This window comes from Rhinoraja longicauda, chromosome 2 (assembly GCF_053455715.1).
Source record: "Rhinoraja longicauda isolate Sanriku21f chromosome 2, sRhiLon1.1, whole genome shotgun sequence".
NCBI lineage: Eukaryota > Metazoa > Chordata > Chondrichthyes > Rajiformes > Arhynchobatidae > Rhinoraja > Rhinoraja longicauda.
In genome coordinates this window covers 100,429,789-100,457,150 of record NC_135954.1, presented here as the reverse complement: position 1 = coordinate 100,457,150, position 27,362 = coordinate 100,429,789, and the positions used below count along the sequence as shown (strand labels likewise).

Below are 27,362 nucleotides of genomic sequence, written 5' to 3'. Positions count from 1 at the left end.
TATAGAATAAGCTCTATTTCTATTCATCCTCTTTTAAAAGAAACATAAGCACCCTGCTGTGATGACATGGAATTTGTAGCAGAAAAGTTAATTAACAATGAAATAGCTGAAGTGTGTGTGTGTGTGTATACACGCATGCGGAAGTAGAGGAATTTCTCCAAATTACCCATATCTGCAACTTCGAAAATCAGCGAAAATCTCCCAAAATAATCAGAACAACAAACACTACTGTATGTACCTCGGTACATGTGAAAATAAGCTAAACTGAAACTAAGTGAATATATTGTAATCTGAGGAATGGGCAAAACTATTTAATACCTCGACTTTTTGATTAATAAACAAATCAATTTAAAACATTTGGTTCGTCAGCCAACATTTTGTTGTGTTTACCAATGCTAGAATTTAGTCATGTTTACAATATACATTAAAAATATTATATGCTGGAAATTAAAATCCCATCAAAGGTGATCACTTTATATTACTTGGCACACTTCAGAGTTCTGCCAGTTCTTCCTTAATTATATGCTTCAAAACTGACATCTGTTTGTCCTGATGTTTCTTATACATATTTCTTATGCAAGTTCAGGAAACATACATCATTTAAAACAAACTTCTGAATTTTACACTCAAGTTCTTTATAAATGTAAATTTTAAAAGGCACAGTTAGCTTTGTTGAAAAATCTTGATTTCAAAGATTCCCTAATGATGTGACATTCCACCATGTTATCATGTGCTGTTTGAGAAGCCACTATTCTGATGAAGTGTGACCATACGTAAAAGGCCTGCAATCTGGCACACAGCACTTCTTTATCTATGGTCCGCTTTGCCCATTTTCCGCTTGCCAACAAAAAGATGCTTGGGTTTAAGATCAAAGACGTGTCGATCAGCCTCTCCTTTCTTGCCCAGGCGATTCATATCCTGTTGGGAAGTCTTCATCATCTTCCTAGCCTTATTCCGCATCTAAGCAAGCAACAAAGACAGTCATATCAAAAAAAGGGGAGAAAACAAATGGAATAAACAATATTGTTGCAGCTGCAAGATTTCCAAAAGGTTGACATGTGCAGGTTTTAATACCCGAAGCATCCATTGTTTACATTGTTCATATTTAAATGCCACCAATCACATTATTGTACCCTTGAAAGATAATGGTTTTGAAACCTGCAGCAATTGAGAGAATTTGGGTTTGGGGAATGCGAAGTTTCATGTGCACGGTACATTAAAAAGCAGATAACTCACAAATCCATGCACTGTTGAAAGGGAGTAACGTGCAGGTGTATGGCACAAGACACAGTCTTTATATATAGCGGTCAACTTACCAGTGATACCCAAGTTAACAATCCAAAGATTGAGTTAAAAAAATCACCATTACAGCCATGGAATTTAAACACAGTTAATCGCCAGGAATTGATTTTTGTGAAGTACTTGAGACCAGGGGGTAAAATATTGGGTATACTCTTTAACACCAAAATGAGCCGATAAATTTGCACTTGTAAGGAGGTGAACGTTTGAAATTTATTCCCTGCTGGTTTAGTTAATGATTGCATTCAAATTTGAAATTGATAAATTCTGGATATTAGACGAATCAAAGGATATGGGAAAAGGACAAGAAATCTGTGTTTAAGTAGATCAGCCATAACATTGCTGCATGGCATAAGCTCAGAGGGTTGAATATATTCCGAAAGCCCACGGAACAGATGCTGAAGTGAAGCAGAAAGCATGACGCAGTTCATACCATCAATGCCCACAGTGTCAACAACACTTAATGTAGATAAGCTATCTCAATGACAGAGCCCTATCATTCTCTACCCCACCCCTGAAACAAGGTGGGGGTTGTTTGAGCAATTATCGCGTAGGCAAAAGCACCCGAGACTTCCTCAAACAAAACCAGGTAAAACAATTCCCAAATCTTCAGCAGACACGCCAATCATCTCACTCTCGGTTCAAGGATATAAAGGGCGCCCAAATCATGATTCCAAAATGATCAAATCCCACGTGAGAAATTAGTCACCGCTGCCTTGTAGTTCTCTAGCACAAGGCAGATCGGTTTCCAGCGCATTCAATGGCAGCTCAATCAATGATGCGCTAATTTCTGCAGAACTGAAATGGATGACCAAACATTTTGATTCTCTATACTCTACTAGTAATCAATTTGGGTGTGAATAGGAACAAACCTTTTCGTCACGCACACCAGAAACATCACGGGGAGTACGGGAAGTGCTGCGGCTGCGTGTCTTAGATGTTGGGGGTTGAGATTCCTCACGCTTGCGCTTCCTGGTGACACTCCTAGATCGTCGAGCTTGCTGTGCATAGTGTGTCTAAACAATGTGCAAACAAAAATGGATTGAATCCACACTTAAGTAGCTTTCAAACACATGATATAAAAATGCCATAATGCATTAACTACATTTAATGCAATAACTAATATTTCAAATGCAAGTGTTAAGTATGTGCCAGAAGTTACGCGTTAATCAAGGGGGTATCTTTACCACAAAACCTGCTAATACAAGCACTCTGAAATCAAACTAAATTATCTGTATAATCTGGACAAGAAATGCATTGCAGTGGTCAGATTATAGATTGAATTATGGAAGGAAATAAAACGGATTCCTGATTTATATAAACCTCGCCAATACCAAAAGAGATATTGATAAATAACTGGCAACAGAATCAAAATTTTGTAAATGAACCATTCAATTTTAAATAATATTAATTGAAATCAACTTTACTTCATCATTGTTGGCCATATCCAAACCAAGCGATCCCATCTCCTTCTCCAATGTTTTTTGTTCAACCTGGAAAATATTGTTAAACTCAGAATTACAAAATATTTGATCATTAAACTCCATCGCTGGAATACACTAATAATTTCAAGAGTCAAGAGTATTTTTTAAATAAATAATGGAATAAATACAGATTTTGCCTGAATGACAATGAAACCACGTTTATTTAGATTTTGTGGGTTTCTTATCATATTTTGCCTTTCGCAGTGTGGCTCCCCCTACTTATTAAGCGTGACAAGCAAGGAAACAAGAACTGTTCAAGATGAAAAATTCACATTGAATCACACAGACCTCAAACTAGAAATGACAGAGCAGGAGGTACTCCAGCTTTTTGTATCTAAGGTTTAAGCATCTGCAGTTCGTGCAGATCATGTCAATAGAACTGTGAGGAAGGATTTTTCCCCCAACTCAATTAGAATCAAAGATTAGTAATTATTTGGTAAATAAGTGGTGGGAAGTTTTCGGAATAAGTGGTGGGAAGTTATCTACAGTTAAACATCTGCAGTGTGCAGGTTATGTTTACCACATACATTGTGCTGTACATTGTGCTGTACTTTATGTTTACCACATACATTGTGCTGTACTTTACTCCGTTGTATATTCTAGGATATACACCAAAAGCATAAACTGCATGGGGAGAAGAAATGGGGGAAAAAGTCTTATCCTAATTTTTAAATTAAAAACCGTAACATGAATCTGAAAGAAAAATACTCCACAAATGCACAACTTTTCAATGATAGAAAATTTTGGGCAATAATCGTCATGCTATTGAAAACAAATTGATGAACGAGCACAGGGAATTAAAGTAAGTGCAATTATTTTTAAACAGAGTTCAACTGTGAGGATTGCAACAGAGCAGTATGTAGACCACCAGATGTTTGCTGCCAACTCTGACTGTGCACATGTAGAGACCAGGAGTTACTCCATTTTGGAACAACACCCATTGTCTCGCACAAGGTAAGCACTTGCAATGGCAACCCGACTAGTTCTGTAAACTCAGACTTAACGCCAAGGTTGGAAAACTGGAAGTGACCCCCAATACTCTAAGATTTTATACTTTGGGCCTTCAGATATATAGCACGGAAATAGGCCCTACGGTCCACTGAATCCGCTCTAACTCGTGATCACTCTGTACGCTAGCACAATCCTACACACCGGGGACAATTTTTACCAAAGCCAATTAACCTGCAAACCTGTACGTCTTTGGAATGTGGGAGTAAACTGGAGCACCCAGAGAAAACCCACACAGTCACAGGGAGAACGTACAAACAGCATCTGCAGTCAGGATCCAACCTGCGTCTCTGGCGCTGTATGGCAGCAACTCTACCGCTGCACCACCATGCTGCCCTCAAGCACAGTTGCACAGGAACTGGAAAAAAGGCTATCGTAAGAAAACTTGTTGGAAATGTCACATAAAGACATACAAGTACTTGCCTTTTTAGCAGTTCTGGGCATTTTGGGGCCTTTTTTGGTTTGTTTTTCTCTGGACAAAAGTATTCGCATCTTTTTCTTCTCTCGGATCTGAGCAGCCAACTTTCTAATGTCTCTCATTTCTTCATCATCGCTCTCAGAATCTGAATCGTATTCTCCTGCCAATTGTTTCAAATCTTCTTCTTTTTCCAAGTTTTCAAGTTTCTGAAAAGACGCATTTACACTATTATTTTAAAACTGAACTTCAGATCTGAAGTAGTTGAAGAATGACACACAAAAATGTATAATAAAATAAACTTTCAACATTGAAGGTATTTTTGTACAAACTAAAGAACTTTAAAAAACAACTGTTGGTATTCTATTCCATGTAAACATGTACATGAAGTCACCAGCTCACAAAGAATAACACAGGCTATTTGATTCAGATAAATCTAATCTATTAGCGTCAAGGTAGAAAGAAGTATAATCCATGTTTATACGTAGTGAAGCATATAACAATAATCTAGTGGTAGCAACTGCATGAAAATTTAAGGAATTGGAAGAGCCATGGGTTGGGACCAATATTTATTGATCTGATCGGCCACGATTTTGTTTCCTTTGGCTGATTGACCCGTAGTCCAAAGCCACGAACTTAAGATATTGACCAAAGTATCCGAGATGAGAATATTTTTCGTTCACCCAATAGGGGCCAGAGTAGAACAATTGAAATATATTCTTTATCTGTGAAACCTTTAGAAACACATTCTTTCAGTGTTTAACCTTTGTTTAAATTCCTGTAAACACCAATAAGTACTTAAGAATTCTCCTTCCATCAGAATGAGACCCGATTCACAATTACAATACAATCGTTTCATGATCACCATTACGACTAGCTTTTTTAAAATTGTAGATTTATGCAATGATTCAATGTTTAATTTCCATGGTATGATTCAGGCATGTCTTTAGAACAATCCATCAAGACTCTGGTTCATGAAATTAACTACAATGTTACTGTACATAGAACACAAGCCCATAATTTCTGTGTTGAACATGATGCCAAGACCATCACTTTTCTACCCCATAACCCATGCCCCTCCATTTCCATATCCAAATATTTTAAATGCCATTAACGTATCTTCTTCAACCACTGCCCCCAGGAGTGCCTTCCAGGCACCCTTCACCCATCCCACACATATTCTTTAAATTTTGTACCTCTCAGCCTAATGCTATGCACTGTAGCATTTGATTTTATTCATCCTAGGCAAAAGATTCTGACTGTCTATTAATGTCAAAATTGTACATGTACATTAGCTCTCCGACGAGCGTCTTTTTACACCAAAATAAAACTGCAACGTTGAGGTTTCCTTTGGGAATTTTAACTGCCCTATAAAATGATCTTGACAAGAAAACTAAACTTAAAATGCAAAATTTGAACTCACCTTCATAATTTCAGGGTCGATATAATCAGCCACATTATGGCCTTCCCATAATTCAGGTACAAGATCGTGCTTCTCACACTCATTCATCAAATCCCAGTATTCTAAATGAAAAAAAAAAAGTTTTAAGGTACTTCGGTACATCAGCAACAGAATAGCTACCACCAACGAAAAGGTAAGCCAAAACTTAATTTCCAGTCAGTTGGATATTCTGTGCCTGACTAAAAGTAAATTTTGTCATTGCTGCTGGAAATCTCTGGAAAGGATTATCTCAAACTGGCTTTCCTTTGAAGTAATGGGCCATCAGAACTGTAAGCCACATTATAAAATCTGCACGAATCTAGTAAAATGGTTGCCATTCACACAAATAAAGTGGAAGTGCCAAGCTGTGCTGTTCCCCCTGACTCCTCCACACATTACCATGCAAATGTGCTTCTAAAGTTACATCTGCTTCTAATTTAAACTATTGTTACCTGTTCTAGATCACCTCAAAATAAAATATCTATACGAATTGTATATCAGAATTAAAGTTTTTAAATTATGATTTCCACATGTTACAGATTATCAGAAAACAGCAATTATTCCAGAAAAACACTTACTCTGGAGATCCAGAACATACTCTTCACCCATCTCCAACTCCAAGTCCCGTTCCTGTCAGAAGAGAATGTTTTACATGAAAAAGTTGTTGCAGAAATTGAATCAACAGTTTACAACCTAAAAATCACACCCACCGATTTACGTTTTGGCATATCCACCTCCATTTTTCTGCGTGTGGTGGCTCCTTCGGGTATCCAGGCAGGTCTCTCCTGAAAAGAGTACAAGGGAAATGTCATCTTTGCTCATATCAGTTTAATGCAAGATGGCATAAAACACTAAGTTTATGTACTACAAAGATTAAATTGTTCCTGGTTCAAACCTTCATCTGCAATAATTCAATCTGGACGAAGATCTTAATTGAACATGGTACCAGAAAAAGGCAGGCAAGAGAGAAAATATAACATAAGGATACTTCCTACAGGGAGACACAACAAATTACTGAATCTTGCAGAACACAAAGTGCCAAAATAACTCAGCGGGTCAGGCACCTATTGAGAAAGAAATGAATGGGCAATGTTTCGAGTCAGGATTCTTCTTCAGACTCCAAATTCAGATACTTCCTACAGTTCTGCCTACAGTGATTCTGCTGAAAAATTCTTTGTGAAAATTTCAAATGAATGCAATACACTCAAATAGCTTCCTCTCATTCAGTGCTCCGTAAGGAAGGCTGACCAACTGGGCAAATGATACAAAAGATAATATTTGTGAGATAGAAATTAGTTTTATGACAGAAGTTATAATTGAACACAAACATGTCAGCTGAGTAACAGGTCTTTCTGACCGCGATGACTTAAAACAATCCCTCCTGCCTATAAATGTTCAATACAATGCACAATTCACTGCCTGTTCATGGCCCTGTCTAAAAGCCGATTAGACGTTGTTAACAAATCAGCTTCCATCACCTCCTCTGGCAGAGTGTTCTGGACACCTACATCCCTCTGTGCAAAATACATGTCTTATATACATTTTTTAATCTCCTCCCTGACTTTAAATTTATGCCCTCCAGTATTTGACATTGTGCGTAACAAAATTAGTAACATCTATTCCAAAAGTCAAACAGAGCATAATTAACTTAAACACAAAGGGTGGTGGTAAGATGAAATTGAAAGATCAACTGCAGTCACCGAGTCTATAAACGTATACTTGAATTTTATCAGAAATGTATTATAGATTGTAACTCGACACGTGTTCAATACACATATTAGTGTGATGCCAGAAAAGTGCTTGAACTCACCTTCTGATCCCTTTTTGATGGGATAGCTAGATGAAGCCTGTTTAGTAAATCGTTCACCTTTCTACCTTTCATTTTCATCTCAACACGGTGAGCAAGCAGTCTATCACAAGCCTGACAAGGAATTTGTAGACCAATTTTAACAAATTAATAATAGCATTTACCAAGGCAACAAAAAAACAAACCAATGTAAATAATAAAAATCACAAATATCAACATAGCAACTACTTTAAATTACCCCGGACAAGTAAGGCAACATGGTGACACAGCTGTTGAGCTGCTGGCTCACAGGTTCGGTTCAATCCCGACCGTGGGTGCTCAATGGGTCAAGTTTGCATGTACCCCATGTGCTCCATTTTCCCCCCCATTTTTGGGTTGGTAGATTCCAAATTGCCCCAGGTTCGCCAAATAGTAGAATCTGGGGGGAGTTGATGGGAACATGGAAGAGAATTAAAAGGGATTATTGTAACTGGGTGCTTGATGGTCGGTACAGATTCAGGGGACCAAATGGTCCATTTCCATGCTGTACGATAACGCAATTTAAGTTGCGGGGGGTAGCATATTCCAGTTTTAGAAAACTTAACTGAAAACAAAATATTTTACTGTAGAACTTTTAAAACTTAGTGGCACTTTCATGCCCCTTTCAAGAGTAACTAGTGGAGGTTGACTAACTATACCCTTCTTCTAAAGAGTTTATAGAGGTGCTGAGCAGTTGACATAATACAAGATTACAATACAGCAAATCAAAAAGAAAATCTAATTTTGACTGAAAGGAAAAGTTTTAATTATTACATAGATTAATAATAAGAATGATGCAGAAAGGAAGTTTGCTTCAAAAGGAATCGACTGTAAACGATGCCTAAATTGAAATTAGAAATTCAAATGCAGATTCACCTCAGTTTTAACTTTAATGATACCTTCTTCTGTCAAAGTACTCGTTTCTGTGACAGTGATCCCTTCTGCTATCAAATCTGCAAAGACTTTCTGTAAGAAAGGATAAATGGTAACTGTGGTTAAATTGTCATAGTTCAAACTGAACAATGAAATACTAGTACCATTATGTTCTTAACTCTATGTCTTCATGAAATGGATAGTGTCAAGTAGCATTTAATTAAAATTTAATACAAAGACAGATGACAGCTTCAAAACGGCATGAAAAATATTTCCTAAAATAGGTATCAGTCAAGCCATGTGGCACGATACTGCAATACGATACTCAAAACTACTAACCTCCTGTTCTTCAGAAAGTTCATCGATCCTCTTCACATCAGATTTATTTGCAATAATAATCAGGGGCTGAAACAAAGGTCATTAATGAAATTAAGTATGAAAATGTTGCTTCTCAAAGAAAAACTGATTGCAACTTCACATATAAAATTTCAAAAGATCAACATAAATAGGTAATTCATTTCAACAAAGCCTCCACTGTATCCAGTATTTAAAAGGCACATTCTTGCCTATGCAATTTCCTCATGATTCACATAACCATCCAAATGTAGATGCTCATGATTTCCTCATTCCATCTGCCTCCCAGTTATTAAAACTGAAAATATTTGATCAAGACAAAGGGACCCAAACCTGTGGGAAAATATTTAAGAGACATGTCGCACAGAAACACCATGTGTCCATGTCAATGAAGTGCCCACCTATACCATTCTGAGGAAGGATCCATGATGAGCTGAAATTGTGGACGATCTCTGACGACACATTTTTGCTGATGACCTCAATGCCCCTTATACCATTATAAACAGTCATACTAAGTTTGATCTCATCCCGTCTCCCCATCCTTTTAGCTCGGTCATAGACATCTCAGGACTTAAAACTAAATTTAGCAAGTTCAGGTAATGACTGATGACACACGGATCTTAGGGTCCAATTACATAGCTCCCCGAAAGTTCCATCACAAGTAGATAGAGTGAGAAAGGCGGCATATACAGGCCTTCATCGGTTGGGGCATTGAGTGGAAGATTCAAGAAATCATAGGTGCAGCTTTATAAAGACATGTCAGAGACAGAAATCGGATCTGCTTTCACAAGGGTAAACCCCTGGAAAACAACTGGCATGTGAACGAGGTATTTCATTGCATCCTGGTGAATATGACAATAAATTAATCCAAATTATTTTGCCCAAGTGCCAGCCGACACAGCACGTTAAGCTACGGAAACAGTATAATCAGCAAATGAAGCAACAGCCTTATTGCCAAAACAATTTCTAATCTGCAAACATCTTCATTCAGTTCTCCCCTCTTCGTTTAACTATCAGAAGCTATTATTAGGAATACTCTTCATGATTTCACACCACCTGGTGGATTTGATTTTCATGAATTACATATTTAATCAAAATTAAATACAGTATCTTCAATTGTTAAATACAGTGTATCAATAGTACACCACAGGAATTGTCCCTTTGGCCCACACTGTTCGGAACATGATGCCAAATTAAACTAACCTCCTCTGCCTAAACATGATCCATATCCTTCCATTCCCTTCATATCCATGTGCGATTTTAAAGCCTCAAACATCACTATCCTTCTGCTTTTACCATCATATCTTGTATCACATATCTCAAAAACTGAAAACAATTCCAATTTAATAATAGTTGCAATTCTATGTGTATCAGAGGTAACTGGAATAGCAAGTACCAAGGAAGAGTGAGAAAGCCTTGCATTATGTACAAAAATAGACATTACTTGAAGATTTAACATTTCTCAGGACTTAAAATTGAATTTATTAAGTTCAGGTCGACTGATGACAGAAGGATCTTGGGGTTCAAGTACATAGCTCCCTGAAAATTCCATCACAATTAGATAGAGTGGGAAAGACAGAATATGCTTGCCTTCATCGGTTGGGACATTAGGTGGAAGAGTCAAGAATTCACAGGTGTAGCTTTATAAATCTTTAGTTAATGATTCAGTGGTGCTTTGTCACATATGCAACTAACTGTATAGTGAAATTTATTTTGCATATATTACGGTGGTTGCATCAGCCATTTTCTATGGAGTGGTCTGCTAGAGCAGCAGCATCTCAGCGGCGGAGGGGAAGAGACTTGACAAGCTGGTCAGGAAGGCCAGCTCTGTCCTGGGTTGTCCCCTCGACTCAGTACAGGCAGTGGGAGAGAGGAGGATGATGGCAAAGTTAACAGCGCTGCTAGACAACGGCTCCCACACCATGCAGGACACTGTCACTGCATTGAGTAGCTCCTTCAGTGACAGACTCCTTCACCCCAAGGATATAGGAGGTCCTTCCTTCCCGCTGCTGTGAGACTGCACAACCAGCTCTGCTCCCAGCAGACGAGTCAACAGTAACAGTTAAGGAATACACAGTAAACTGATGACAATTTATCCTTGTCTTTACTTTTATGTATAATGATCTCTTGCTATTCACTTTGCTGCTGTAACGCTGTAAATGTTCCCGGTGTGGGACAAATAAAGGAATATATATACACACACACATGCAGTCACCACCATGTTTTGGCGCCATTTCCAAAGTCCATTTGGCCTGCTCGCTCAATGTATTGAAGCAGTTCCCACGAACCAATGTGCCTCCCCTCATCCTTGAGTCCCAAGGGCACCTCCTGCCAGCCTTCAAGGCATGTTTAGACTGCATTTGGAATATTATGTATAATTCTGGGCCATCAGATGCTGAGGGAAGACGCGATAGAAATTCACAAAATTATGAGAGGCAGATTTCCTAGGGTGGAAATGTCAAATACTAGAGGGCAGAACATAAGAGGGTGGTGGAAGCAGATACAATAGTGGTGTTTTAGAGGCTTTTAGACAGACACATGAACACGCAGGGAATAAAGAGATATAGAGGCAAAGGATCCGGTTTATGAAGGCACCATGCAGTGATCACAGGGACATGTGGCCAGATGCATTAGTTTAAGTGGACATCGTGTTTGACACAGACATTGTCGGCCAAAGGACCCTTTCCAGGGTTGTTTCTATGTTCCTTCCATTTCCTCCTCTCCAGAGAAGGTATCACAAAATGCTGGAGTAACTCTGCAGGTCAGGCAGCATCTCAGGAGAGATTCCATTCCTTCTCTCCTGGGATGCTGCCTGACCTGCTGAGTTACTCCAGCATTTTGTGATACCTTCGATTTGTACCAGCATCTGCAGTTATTTTCCTCCTCTCCACAGATATAGCTTTCTCCCCTTGTTTCAATTTATTTCTTTTAAAACTGTTACCCTGACAAATTTGGTCTGCTGCATTTAAGATATTCGCTGCATTTTCTCCACCTCCCTCCCTTTCCCTGCCATTCTTCTTTGCAAATAAATACACTTGCTTTCTCAGCTTTTTCAGTTCTGATGCAAGCACTTGACCCAAAACATCAACTTGCCATTCACAATTAAAATTTCCAATAAAATGTTACACATTCAAAATGAAAGCTTTACCTTGTTGGCAAAGAGGGGTCTGATGCTTTTGAAGAGATCCAGTTGCTCTTCGATACTATGGCCACATTGTTCAGACACGTCCATCACATACAGTACAGCAGCACGGAGATGAGCCAGGGCAGTGATTGCCTGCATCTCTATGGTATTCCGCTCCTCCAATGGATGATCCAAAATGCCTGGAGTATCAACCACCTGAACCAGAAGGACTATCACTTAGCACTGGCTTGATCTCCCATTCGTTCATTTTTCATTTAAGAAGTAATGGCAACATGATAAATGACATAATTGCACAACATACAAAGACACTGTTGCAGATCAGTCATTGGTAAACGGAAAACAGTTGTAATCATGATACTGATTCTGGCAAGTCCAAATGTATACCCATTCAGACCAACAAAAGGCAGTCATTTGTTACAACCCTCTGCCTCTTCATTTCATATCCATGTGACCATTGAGGCATTAATCCAATGGACCTCAATGCTTATGAAATATATGGCACTGAGGCACTGAACCATTTGAGTTTTCTAAGTTCATATAAATACAGATGCTCCCCGGCTTCGACTTGCGATATTTCGACTTTGCGATGGTGCAAACGGCAGCGACCAATAGCAAGCCGCAGCTCACTTCCGGCCACGTGATCTGGTGTATTAAACGCATTTCGACTTACAATACTTTAGGTTTGCGATGGGTTTCTAGGAACCGAACCCCATCGTCAGCTGAGGAGCACCTCTATCAACATTCATCAATTCTCTATTGTGTCAAATAACTTGGTTGAACACAACTTGTCTTGAGCAAGAACTCCAATCATTAGATACACTGTTAAAGCTACAATTAATTTTCTCTCAGGTGTGCTTTAAATTTCCTACCACTGGGCCAAAAGACCATAACTCTTTTCCCATTTTGTAACCCTCCAGACAATTGCATCTAATGTTGCATTCCAAGTCGAACAACTGGGTTACTTTCTAAATTAAACACTGTCACCACTAAGTATTTCTGAGATTCATGTATATTCTATCCAAAAAGAAAAACCCAGTCTGAAGAAGGGTTTTGACCTGAAACGCCAGCTATCCATATTCTCCAGAGATGCTGCCTGAACCGCTGTTTCTCCAGCACTTTGATTTTTTTGTTAGCCAGCATCTGCAGTTCCTTGTATCTAATATTCTATCCAGCTCCTCTATTACTTTACAAGCTAGATGTGTAAATCAGACCGTTTTCATATTTCTCTTTTTCTGTAGAAAAGGTTTCTGACGTCTCTTTTACAAACCAGCAATTTACAGTCTCCCATTCTCACCCCTTTTCTGTATTTGGCTTGATTATCTCTAACCATTAAGTTTTTAACATTTAAAATTTAATCTCTAATCTTTGGTCAAGAAGGATAGCAGCTCTGAATGACCTCCCTTTCCAAAATGTACTTTTTTTTTTATCCAGACTATTGCTTCCGAAAACTTCCACCACTTATTTACCAAATAATTACCAATCTATGATTCTAATTGAGTTGGGGGAAAATCCCTTCCTCCCAGTTCTATTAACATGATGTTATTTAATAAGAACTGTACCTTATCAATCAAATCTACTACATTTATCACTCAATGGTGTCCCTCCTAGATCACAAAATCTAAGAGCAATAGACAATAGGTGCAGGAGTAGGCCATTCGGCCCTTCTAGCCAGCGCCACTATTCAATGTGATCATGGCTGATCATTCTCAATCAGTACCCCATTCCTGCCTTCTCCCCATACTCCCTGACTCTGCTATCCTTAAGAGCTCTATCTAGTTCTCTCTTGAGACTTGGCCTCCACTGCCTTCTGAGGCAGTGAATTCCACAGATTTACAACTCTCTGACTGAAAACGTTTTTCCTCATCTCCATTCTAAATGGCCTACCCCTTATTCTTAAACTGTGGCCCCTGGTTCTGGACTCCCCCAACATTGGGAACATGTTTCCTGCCTCTAACGTGTCCAACCCCTTAATAATCTTATATGTTTCGATAATATACCCCTCTCATCCTTCTAAATTCCAGTGTATACAAGCCTAGTCGCTCCAGTCTTTCAACATACGATAATCCCGCCATTCGGGGAATTAACCTAATAAACCTACGTTGCACGCCCTCAAAAGCAAGAATATCCTTCCTCAAATTTGGAGACCAAAACGGCACACAGTACTCCAGGTGCGGTCTCACTAGGGCCCTATACAACTGCAGAAGGACCTCTTTGCTCCTATACTCAACTCCTCTTGTTATGAAGACCAACATTCCATTGGCTTTCTACACTGCCTGCTGTACCTGCATGCTTCCTTTCAGTGACTGATGCACTAGGACATCAAGATCTCGTTGTACGTCCCCTTTTCCTAACTTGCAATAAATAGCTGCAATCCAAAATCAATTAAAAAGTGATCATTTCTCTACATACTTACAGATTTTGAAATTGATGATTTCTTAGAAAAGCAATAGAAAAGATCCAGCATTCCTAATTCTTTGCAGTTCAAATAAATAATTCAAGGAATGTGAACTTTTATGATAAATTTCCAATGAGCACTAGTACTTGGCCAGGACTAAATGTACACCAAAAATCCAGAAAACAAGTTTATGAACACTAACCTGCCAACGCAGATACTTGTAATCCATATGCCCCACAAACAATGACTTTGTAGTGAAAGCATAAGGTTGTACATCAACATCCGCTCGGGTAATCTGCAAGTACATTTTAAGTTAGTTAACTCGGAAATACAAATTTTGAAAACAAAACAGAAATCTTTTTTTTTAATGCTGAGAATATATTTATTGCATCAAAATAAAATTTAAATCAGCTTCAAAACAGTTTAAATTGTTAGCTTGAACAATTTTTCATTGAAAGAACCAATTTTTTTGCCACATACCAATTAAAGAGGGATCTCAAAAATAGTTTTTTTTTAATTTGGGCATATTATTTTCATGGTTGTGGTTTTTAAACTTGAGTTTCCTGGAAAGCAGTCAGTCCCATGTCAATTCCCTGCAAGTCATAGGAGTCTAAATGGCCATTATCAAAATTCTGCCTTCCTTTATATCAAGATATTAAAAGAAAGGCAAGAAACCTTAAAGACATCATAACCAAAATGCCATTGATTAGAAATCTTGCACTAAAACTGAAGCAGCTTTGAACTTATGACAATGTTATAATGGTTTAAATGCTGTTATAATAAACATTGGCACTGTGTAACCTTGCTCTTTCTCTACATGCAAGCCATTTATGTAACTTTCATTTACATTGGCATTCTTTACTATTTTACATACTAATTTGCTTGATCAAGAATTTTGAGGCAATGAGAAGTGCATGTTTTTAAAAAACAAATTTATGAAACACGTTTTACATTACTATGACTTGAGCTGCAGTGAATTTTAAAAAACTGATTAAAAATTGAAAAAATTAAAACACAGAATGTTCAGTGAAGAAAACACGGTTATCAATTGAAAAGCACCATTGTTCCACAAAAAACAAAAAAGATGCATATTCAATGACGTTCATATGTTCCATGTTTTGTCTGTCTTCTATGTACTCTCCAGGGTGCTCCGGTTTCCTCCCACAAACTAGACATGTGGGTTTACGGGTTAATTGGTGCTCTGTAAATTGTTCCCAATGAGCAGGAAGTGGGTGCAAATGTATGGTAACATTGGACTAGTATGAATGAATGATCGATGGTCAACGTGGACTCGGTGGGCTGATGAACCTGTTTCCATGCTGTACCTCTAAACTAAACTTTATTTCCCAGCAGAAAAACATCGATGAGATCTCTGTTCTTCCTCACGGAATCTTTTAAAAAATCTACCAGAGGCAAATGGAACACTTGTTTAATGTTGCATCTACAAGAATTACAGGTGTATAGTGCAATATTTTCTCAAGTCCACAATGAAGCAAAACAGCAAATGAATATGCTCAGCTAAAAGTGAAATTTGTGAATGCTAGTTTCTAACTTGTTGGAAATCTACCTACTGACCAAACTAATTTTTTATTTTTTTTCATGAGTTGCAAGAATAGAAGAGGATATTCTGCTGGGATACAAGGCTGGAGAGGAATGCAGAGGGAATGTAGCATGTGGCTAATAGGTGTGAACAATAAGGAGCAGACGTTCCTATCCAATGATATCCAACATTAAAATAAATCTGGCTGGGGTCCAAATATCTTCACTTAAACAATCAAACACTTCTTTAACTGCTCCCATTTAGGATAAAAGTGGAGGTCAAACTTAGGACAGAGTTAGTTACCTTGAGAATAATTTAACTATTGCTTTGAACAATGGACAAATTGATAATCAACAAATTTAAGCAGCTTTTCAAATACTACAAAGCATTCATCAATTAGCACCGTGGACATTCTACATTTTAAGTTAACAATTTGCTCATGTAATTGTACTTTGTTCCCAATACAAACATGTTTAATAAATGATGAATCCACTTTTAAAGCACACACCTTGTTGATAAAGCTGGATTTTCCTACATTAGGGTACCCGCAGAGTAACAGAGTTCTTGTGTTAGGGTCAATGGATGGAAGGCGAGAAAGATGCTGCCGCACTGAAAGAAATATTAATGCACTTAACAGAAACTGAAGTACTACACATTCTTATCACTAAAGTATACAAAAACACTCAGAAAAGTACTCAAACCAACCCATCTTATTAATCGGGAGTATCTGGATAAGAAGCAATTCCTTTTAAACATATGAAATTTAAGTATGTTTAATGAAAGATGTCAATACATTTATTGACATTAATCTTCAAAATGTGGCCACTGCATCAAGGTAATTTCAACAGCATGTCTGGTGGTTGTAGACTTTATTCCATTTATTTCACTTCAAAAACCACTGTTACACTATTATAATTATTATGAGCAAGTGAATCAACTATGAGTTGCTCTTTGTGAATGTTTTTTGAAACAAAGGATTTCACATAAAAATATACTTTTAATAATATATCATATTTGATATGAGTTTGGGCTTTTTACAATAATTATTTTCAATAGCAAGAGTCGATGAATTTCAATATAATACGCGGTTAAGAGAAAAGCAACTCTCTTCTGTTCTTCAAACATTGCCACGGGATACTTGAAAACGATGTCAACAGACAAACAGGATAAAAGAAATTTGCATCTCATGAAAAATGGAGGAGAATATTACGGCGGAGCTCACCTTAGATGACAAACAGTTATCTGTACCAAACATCATGATCAGGAGATTCAAACTGACGTGATCATGCAGACATTTACTGCTGGTTCGGTCCAGAACTAGGGTACATATTAACAACTGGGATAAAGTGATGGCAGGGAAATTTCTCCCACGGAACTGTAGGAACTACATGACATTAAACCAATTAAGTCAGCTTACACTTATTCCCAAAATGTTGAAGTACAGATGGTAGAAAACTTAATGTCATCACAAAAACATCTACACAAAAAGATCGTAAACGGTAATAAACAAGTACATGAAGGTCTGGCACTTACCCTGTTCTAAATACTCCAAACTTTGTTTCTGTCGTTTGAGGATAGTGCACATGCGGCCGAGTGCCGCACGCTTCAGCTGTTTACAACGGTACAGAGAGTCACCATATTTCATCAAACGTAAATAGTCCTTAGCGACACTAGTTGAAAAACAGATTTGTAGTTCAGGCTCAGTTAAATGTGTATAGTATAATCAAAATCTAATCAGCAGAATTCCTGGACTAGAGGAAACAATTTTGACAGAACTAGTATCAATTGTTAATTATCAAACACACCTTATTTGATCACAAGGGAAAAATAACACCAAAAAATCTGCACTACTCCAAAACCCTTGTGTGGTGTGGCATAACAGTTTAGTTACTGGGGCAGCTTAGAGTGGATTGTATTATTGATATCGAGACACAAACTAAAATTTCACAACGGCAACTGGGGAACTAACATCCAAGTAATTAAATAAAGTTTGTAATTAAAAAAATTGTGCCAATAATGATCATCATGATTAACTTTTAATTGCCCTTAAAACAGCCTGGCGGAACACTTATTTCTGGGAATTGCCAGAATGATAATAAATGGAAGCGCTGCCAGTGATGCCCACACCCCACAAACCGGCAGATTAAACAGCTAAATATACACAGAATCACAAGCTTGGAATAGGTAAATCACCATCATACTGTTGCTTTTTCTTAAATGTTTTGCAGACTGTAATAGTAACAAAACCATCATTGCAACTGAAACACAGTTTTAGTTCTATATACACCACAAAAACATACAGGTTGCAATTTTGTTAATTATGTTTGCTGTACTTGGGTTAATTTACTCATTATGCTTTTTACATACTTTTCCTCCAATGAACCGACAATAGCCCACCCCTTTCCAACCACAAAAGGTTGCATTAACCAGGTTTTAATTGTCCTACTTGGAAAACTCATTCCCATAATAGCTAAATGTGGCATTAGTGCTTCAAAAAGGTAGCAAAGTTAACTCCCGACATGTCATTTGATCAAATATTACATTACATTAATCAATGGAAGAATTAATTTAAAAAATACATTTGATTTTATCTTCCTTTTAAAATAACCATGATCAACTCTGTCACAACCATTAGACCATATGGAAAGCTACTTAACCTCAATTTAATTGCTTGAATAGGAAAGGTACACAATTGTGTATTTATTAAGGTGCAAACCCCCCGTAATGTAATAATGCAAAGTCAGTTGATTTAGAGAATGAATATATATATATATATATATTCCTTTATTCGTCCCACACCAGGGAAATCTACAGTGTTACAACAGCAAAGTGGATAGCAGCAAAGAGATTAGTTATTATAAATAAAAGTAAAGACAAGGATAAATTGTATTCCTTAACTGTTACTGTTGACTCGTCTGCTGGGAGCAGTGCTGGTTGTGCAGTCTCACAGCAGCGGGAAGGACCTCCTATATCCTTGGGGTGAAGGAGTCTGTCACTGAAGGAGCTACTCAGTGCAGTGAGTGTCCTGCATGGGTGGGAGTCATTGTCCAGCAGCGATGTTAACTTTGCCATCATCCTCCTCTCTCCCACCGCCTGCACTGTCAAGGGGGCAACCCAGGACAGAGCTGGCCTTCCTGACCAGCTTGTCAAGTCTCTTCCCTTCCGCCGCTGAGATACTGCTGCTCCAGCAGACCACTACACAGAAAATGGCTGATGCAACCACCGTGTTGTAGAACGTCCTTAGGAGTGCCCCCTGCACTCCAAAGGACCCGAGTCTCCTTAGCAGATAAAGTCTGCTCTGGCCCTTTTTGTAGAGCGCATCGGTGTTTTCAGTCCAGTCCAATTTATTATTGATGTAAACACCCAGGTACTTATAAGAGTTCACCCTCCCAATGTCCATTCCCTGGATGTTTACCGGTGTCAGGGAGAACTGGCTGCGCCTGCGGAAATTTACCACCATCTTCCTGGTTTTCCCCGCGTTGATCCGGGGGAAGTTCCGCTGGCACCAGTCCACAAACTCCTTGATCAGTTCTCTGTACGCCCTGTCATCGTTGCCTGTGATGAGGCCGACGATGGCAGAGTCGTCAGAGAACTTCTGTAGATAGGAGTTTGCCGAGCTGTGCCTGAAGTCCGCAGTGTACAGGGTGAACAAGAATGGAGCTAGCACTGTTCCCTGCAGAACCCCAGTGCTGCAGACCACCATGTCCGAGAATCTGCTCAACACTCAAATTGCAACACAGCACCGTTCTACTGCATATCCAAGTACTTCAGTTTCCAATTATCGAGTGTATGAAATTAAAAACCCTTAGAATTCTTCTTGCATGATGGAAGGATATAGATATAGATCTTACTTGTCAATAAGGTTCTTTGCGATGTTTATCTGCCCCAGTGCCAGCTTGTAGTGATCTTTGTCATATAGCACATTCATCAAGTCAGCATAGAAAGGGTGTACATCCTACGGAGAAAGATTATTTATTTTACAATTCCTGACGGAGTTCTTTGAAATAGCTGCTATAAATTATTCACATATTTAAAATTATTTGATATACAGACATTTCATGCTATTGATCACATTTTTAACAATGAATTTTTCGGGTTGAAAATTAAATGCTTGAATTTTATCACCTTTAATTTCTAAGCCAATTGCATCATTGTATTGACTGCATTTAAAAAATCAATTGGTAACAAAAATACATTTCTGTTGAAATTTTACTTAATTGACATTATCAAAAGTAATCTCCAATTAACTACAGGATTAAAATAGCATTAACAGTAATTGTAAATGCATGCCCTTATTTTAAGAGAAGACAAACTAAAAATGTATATTGAGATATTGAATAATGCAGGGAACAGATCCTGAAAAAGTGGAAACAATGCAACTCAAGCATTAAATCTCTGGAAAAGGAAAGTGGATGGGAAGAAGGGGGGGGGGGTGGAGGGATAAGGACCTGCTACCAAGATTTGGCCTTATTTCATAATGACGGCTAAACACACAATATTATGGCATTAATAGTCTGATTAAAATCTTTTCACTGCTATCGTACTTTGTGTTAACCCCACAGAGTATTGACTCATCATCGTGTTACTGGTACCCCCGTCTGAACACTTACAGATACCTAACCCTGTCATATTTTGTGTACCTCAGTAGTGGGAATGTGATACCAATCTCTGCTCTCCACACTATTGCTTATATTCTGACATGAACCCCTGCCTTCCTCACTGTGCGCAAGGAACTCAGCGCAAGTTCCTGTCTTCACTGATGGTCCCATGGCAATAAATCACCAAAACCCATTGTTGCACAGAGAAATCTCTGGGATGGGAAGAGATGGGCAGCCAAACAAAGAGGTTGAGACAGCAGAAGTTGCGATTGCAAGCTCCGCCACATTCAAGAGAATGTGATAGACACCATAGTCCCGGAGAAGTCTGTCAACACACATGGGGGATGCACACAGTATCCAACAATCTGCTTCAGATGCAATCACAAGCTCCATGTCAGCATTGAGCAGCCGTACCACTTTCTCTGGCCCACCCAATACAACAGTCTCTCTACACCACACTGTGGAATGTTTTATTGTCATGAGTGTCACTGGAAGGCAGGGGTCTCAAATAGGTTCACAGCATAGAAATGTATAACAGTGGAGAGTTACCAGTATGTAGTGTGACAGTGAGGCAGGCTACCACACAAGTTGAAACATACGTAATATTAATTAAAGCTTGTAACCATGAACCATCAAAACTTTGTAAATGGGGCTCTATCTGTGCTATATTCACACTGGCTCCATATGCGTGAAACATTGCACTTCAAACAAACATTACGCCCGTCACAGAAACAGGGCCTACTGAACCAATTTTGGGACAAATCCTTAATTTTGGGTTAAGGGTCCAGAAAAGTATGCCTGTTTGGCTCCTGGAAAAACAGACTACAGTTACAAGGGATTGGAACTGTTCTGGTGCTGCCAATGTGTGGTCTGCTTGGTCTCCTGTGACAGAGCACAGAAGCCATTTGGCAGATCAACCACTCTTCCAAACAGGGGTCCCATGGACTCCCCCCATGGCTCTGTAACCATTTCCTCTTCAAGCAATTAACAACTTCCCTCTCAAAAAGGGACTGTAGAGTTTAGATACCTGCACCAAATCAAATATTACTTAAACTAGATAAAGGTGCAAAGATCCTTCTGGAGTATGTGGAATTATCCTGTGCTGCTTTTCATGACTTGCAGGAACTAAATACAGAATTCTGTGCACCCAGTATTCACCCTCCCAACAGTTTGAAAGGAAAAAACTTCACAAGAAGAAAAAAATAACTCAATGATACTCAGAAAATTATCTTGAATTTACCACATAAATATGTACTTAATAACTACAGGGGGAAAGGGTGAAGAGGATGGGGGAGTGGGTGGGGGGGAGAGTGGGAGAGAGGAGGGAGGGGTGAAGGGGAGGGGAGAAGGGGAGGGGAGGAGGGGGTGCTGCACCAATGTAGGTTTGTACCCAACGGGTCCACTTGGTCTTGTAACATACTAAATTCCACAGCTGTATATGTAAGAAAATAAGAGCTTACAAATTATTTGGAATTAATTTAAATGTATTTGTATCTGCAGACAAAAATAACATATAGCACAAATATGCCAAATTTAACACTTCCCACAACAATGAATGACTTACGTCAAGTTTTGGAAATTCAGTTAGAATCTGGGAAAGACGATCATGATAATTTTGCTGTGTGAACTTGATCTTTCGCATGTAAAAGTGACGAATTCTGTTGATGTGATAATTTTTGTGAATCACAGTTGGAGTCTTGCGTTGGGTTTTTGACAATGTCAGGTCAATGAAATCCTAATGCAAGGAAAAAGAACGTTTGACAAACAGCTGCAATCCCAATCCAAACGACAATATTCTACATGTTTAAGCCATAAATCTACTTGTAATAACATGCTGAGAAGCTCCTTTGATAGATTATAGCAGTGTTGAATTTAATCCACATGGCACTTGAATGTCACATTAACATCTTCTTCGTGCGTTTGAGGCAGCAAAAGTTATGTAACAACATTATCAGATGCTTTATTTACAACATTTGACTTTTGAATTGCGGGATGTAGAAGAGACCCTAGTGAGAGCCTCATCTATAATGGAAGAGTGGAAGCCCCTTTTCCTGAAGAATGAGGACATCTCTGATGCCCTGGTGTGAAACACCTCATCCCGGGCGCAGATGCAGCGTAGACGGAGGAATTGGGAGTAGGGGATAGACTTTTTCGGGAGACAGGGTGGGAAGAAGTGTAGTCCAGATAGCTATGCAAGTCAGTGGATTTATAGTAGATGTCAGTCACTAGTCTGTCTCCTGTGATGGAGATGATGAGGTCCAGAAACGGGAGGGAGATGTCGGAGATAGTCCAAGTATATTTAAGGGCAGGATGGAAATTGGAAGTGAAGTGTATGAAGTCAGTGAGTTCTGCATGGGTACAAGAGGTAGCACCAATGCAGTCATCGATGTAGCGGAGGTAGAGTTCGGGGATGGGGCCAGTGTACGTCCGGAACAGGGATTGTTCGACCCAACAAAGAGGCAGGCATAGCTCGGGCCCATAGCGACACCTCTGGTTTGGAGGAGTGCCCATTAAATTGCACATTACTTGCAGCCTTGCGCTCTATATCTTACATTCAAGAACTTCTCCCATGGGACATCATCTGTTTCAATTCAGAGTGGAATAAAATTCAAATCAGAGTGGAAGACAATTTACAAAATAGGAGGCTGCCATTTCACCCATCAAGTTCATGCTAAATAAAAAAGATCTGCACAGCATATTCAAATCTTCTATAGTCCAGGTTCAGAGCTCATTAAGCAAACATCCACATGTTTCAATATGATGAGAATTTCTGTCTCTGCCTCCCCTTCTGGCAGCAAATCCTATTAGTTCTTCCGGGTGAAAAGAAATGCAGACACTCCCCACTCCCAGAATCATTCTACTGAGTACTTTAAATCTATGCCTATGCTTTCCGAATGCTCTGCTAAAGGAAATAGGTCTTCCCTATTAATTCATGTCTGTATACACCTTGATTTTAAAAAGACACCAGCTCATCCTATCTTTCCTCATAGCAACAATGTTCCAGTTCTTGTAGCCGTCAGGTGATGCAGGTTAATATCGTTTCAGCATCCCAAAGTGGGAAAATCTTGATGTGCGGGTCCATAGGAACGTAATGGAAACAATAGCACGGGTAAGTACAACGGTGAAGAAAGCATTTAGGATGCTGGCATTCATAGGACTAAACAAAATGAAAGTCATGATACCACCTTATGAATGTTGGTTCAGCTGCAGCTGAAGTATTGTGTGCAGCTGTGGTCTCCAGGAGGCAGGTATTCTCAACATTTCATACATTTAGTTTAGAGATACAGCACATAAACAGGCCCTTCGGCCCACCGAGTACATGCCGACCAGCTTTCCCCACACACTAACACTATCCTTCAGAAGGGTCTCGACCCCAAACGTCACCCATTCCTTCTAACCAGTATTTTGTGTCTATCTTCGATTTAAACCAGCATCTGCAGTTCCTTCCTACATACAACCTACAAACCTGTACGGCTTTGGAGTGTGGGAGAAAACCCACAAAGTCACAGGGGGGAATGTGCAAACCCCATACAGGCAATACCCGTAGTTAGGATCGAACCCGGGTCTCTCTCTGGCGCTGTGAGGCAGCAACTCTACCGCTGCGCCGTGAAATTACAGTATTACATTTCTGATTCACTAAAGAGTCATTGCACAACACGGCACATGCACCAGCCCTTGCTTTGACTCACTATACCTTTGCCAACCATTAAAAACGCCTATCTATATTATATGTATGTGTAGGAAGGAGCTGCAGATGCTGGTTTACACCGGAGACACAACTTAGTGCTGGAGTATCTCACAGCGGGACAGGCAGCATCTGTGGAGAAAAGAAAGTGCCTGAGTTACTCCAGCGTTTTGCGCCTCACAGCTACGAGACTCGCTGACATTTTTTAAGTGGGTAAGAGGGCAAGCTTTATCCCTGCGAGTTGACAAACACTTTATTTTTATTTTTACAGACACGTTGAACATTCGCTAAATATTACACAAGCGGCGTCGCTAGTTGAATCCATCATCCGGACAGAAAGGGCGGGGGGTTGTGAGGACGAGTTAATAGACAATAGGTGCAGGAGTAGGCCATTCAGCCCTTCGAGCCAGCACCGCCATTCAATGCGATCATGGCTGATCACTCTCAATCAGTACCCCGTTCCTGCCTTCTCCCCATACCCCCTCACTCCGCTATCCTTAAGAGCTCTATCCAGCTCTCTCTTCAAAGCATCCAACGAACTGGCCTCCACTGCCTTCTGAGGCAGAGAATTCCACACCTTCACCACTCTCTGACTGAAAAAGTTCTTCCTCATCTCCGTTCTAAATGGCCTACCCCTTATTCTTAAACTGTGGCCCCTTGTTCTGGACTTCCCCCAACATTGGGAACATGTTTCACGCCTCTAATGTGTCCAATCCCCTAATTATCTTATATGTTTCAATAAGATCTCCCCTCATCCTTCTAAATTCCAGTGTATACAAGCCTAATTGCTCCAGCCTTTCAACATACGACAGTCCCGCCATTCCGGGAATTAACCTAGTGAACCTACGCTGCATGCCCTCAATAGCTAGAATATCCACCCTCAAATTTGGAGACCAAAACTGCACAGTACTCCAGGTGCGGTCTCACCAGGGCCCGGTACAACTGTAGAAGGACCTCTTTGCTCCTATACTCAACTCCTCTTGTTATGAAGGCCAACATTCCATTGACTTTCTTCACTGCCTGCTGTACCTGCATGCTTCCTTTCAGTGACTGATGCACTAGGACACCCAGATCTCGTTGAACATCCCCTCTTCCTAACTTGGGGGGAAACTAACAATAAGTGTTGCCCCAAAACTAGAATCGGGGAACTTGTGGACGAGGTCACAACGGACACAAAAGTACCGGGTTATTAACGAGGCTGACCTGCAAACTCACGGGGGGGAGAGGAAACATGTCACGAGCAAACATCTCCAGGAAAATAAAAGTAGGGATTTTTTATTAAAGCGCACATGGCTCGGGTTATTCACAAAATGCTGGAGTAACTCAGCAGGTCAGGCAGCATCTCGGGAGAGAAGCTCGGGTTATTTCTTCTGCTTTTTTTCTCTCTCTCTCTCTCTTTGCGGGGCCGAGCTCTCGCCATTCATTAGAGGGAAGCACATGTTCTGTGCTTCTTCACCAGCGCTGTGTGTGTGTGTGTGTGTGTGTGTGTGTGCGCACACTCACACCTTCTGAGGTCTGATTCAAATTACAATCGAATATGTTCAGTCTGAAGGAGGGTCTCGACCCGAAACGTCACCCATTCCTTCTCTCCCCGTGCGCTGCCTGACCTGCTGAGTTACTCCAGCATTTTGTGAATAAATACCGTCGAATATATGCAACGACGTATCGTGTTGTTGCTGCTGCCCGGACCCAGGCTGGGCTGGGGGAAGACACACGTGTGACGGATCCCCAGGGGCTCAGGCCCGGCGCCCCAGAGACAGTCAGAGGCCGCTGCCGCTGCTCCCCCCCCGGTGCCCGACCCGGCACACCTCCCTCCCCCCCCAGCCCGCGGGGCCGTACCTTGGCGCTCGGCACCACCGTGATCTTCTTGAAGTTGTACAGCGCCATGAGATGGCCGCACCGCGCACAGCTCCCCGCTCCGGATCGGATCCACGCGGCCCGCTCCGCCCTCAACTCGCCGGGGCCGCTGGGAAGGCGAGCGAGCGAGCGACGGCCGCCGGTCCTCCCAGACTCCGGGAAAAAACCAGCGCCGCGCTCCCGCCCCGCGGTCCGTGCTGGAAGTGCAGCCTGAGCCCGACCCCCTCCGCCGAGTTGTTCCACCAGCAGCACTCTGTTCACAAGTTCACTGGTGTATAAGGGGTAAGCCATTTCGAACTGAGATGAGGAAAAACTTTTTCAGTCAGAGAGTTGTGAATCTGTGGAATTCTCTGCCTCAGAAGGCAGTGGAGGCCAATTCTCTGAATGCATTCAAGAGAGAGCTGGATAGAGCTCTTAAGGATAGCGGAGTCAGGGGGTATGGGGAGAAGGCAGGAACGGGGTACTGATTGAGAATGATCAGCCATGATCACATTGAATGGTGGTGCTGGCTCGAATGGCCTCCTCCTGCACCTATTGTCTATTGTCTATAATCAGCCCACTCTGCCATTCCATCATGGCTGATCTCTGCCTCCTAAATCCCATTCTCCTGCCTCTCCCCATAACCCTTGACACCCATTCTAATGAAGAATTTGTCTATCTCTGCCTTAAAAATACCCACTGACTTGGCCTCCACAGCCCCCTGTGGCAATGAGTTCCACAGATCAACAACCCTCCATCGACTATTATTTCCAACAGTCTATCGTTCTTGGACTGCATGTACAATGTCAGGCCTACCATGAGTACAATGTCAGGCCTATCATGAGTATAAAGGTTATTGAACAGAAATACTTTTTACAACACAAAGAAAAAATTGTTTTGTTTTGTTTTTTCTATTTTGGTTTTTCCGTACACATCCCAATTCTCTTGGTATTGAATAAAAGAACAATGGTCATAAAATGTATGACTAAGTTATGAAAAAAGAGTTTCATTTAAAACTACACATACCTAATTTCATTGAAGACATACTTGCTCCAGTGGTCTTCAACAGCAAATCACAATGACCCGGCGCGAATGCGGGAGGGGTTTGGGCCCAGTGGGTCCGCTTGGTCTAGTTAGTCTGACCTTTAACTGCTCGGTGGCAGCAGGGGCTCCAGGGCTGAGCGGTGAAGGAGACGCCCATGGCTGAGAGCGGCAACAGGAGCGGCGGCGGTGATGGCTGAGTGGGAGCTGGAGGGCTTAGCAGCGATGGAGACGCCCGGGGCTTAGAGCGGGAAGATGCAGCGGCGTCGGCTTAACGGGAGCTCCGGGGCCCAACAGTGAAGGAGACGCCCGGGGTATGGAGCGGTGGCAGCGGTAATGGCGAGGCGGGGGCTCCGGGGCGGAGTGGCGGCCATGATGGAGACGCCAGGGGTTCGGAGCGGGAGCGGCGACGCTCCCCCCACG

General features: G+C 40.6%; 1 protein-coding gene across 1 annotated transcript; it reads right to left on the bottom strand.

Moving 5' to 3' along the window:
* Positions 1–26,034, bottom strand: gtpbp4 (GTP binding protein 4). Its single transcript, XM_078429492.1, has 17 exons — positions 25,902–26,034; positions 21,942–22,112; positions 19,631–19,734; positions 17,313–17,449; positions 16,288–16,388; positions 14,442–14,534; positions 11,848–12,039; positions 8,685–8,750; positions 8,349–8,438; positions 7,458–7,568; positions 6,358–6,432; positions 6,226–6,277; positions 5,630–5,730; positions 4,215–4,415; positions 2,727–2,792; positions 2,172–2,315; positions 1–960 (listed from the first exon to the last, which is right to left on the bottom strand). Exons 1-17 carry the CDS (start codon positions 25,947–25,949, stop codon positions 808–810), a joined length of 1,905 nt encoding a protein of 634 aa, XP_078285618.1. The 5' UTR covers positions 25,950–26,034; the 3' UTR covers positions 1–807.
* Positions 26,035–27,362: the final 1,328 nt, after the last annotated feature.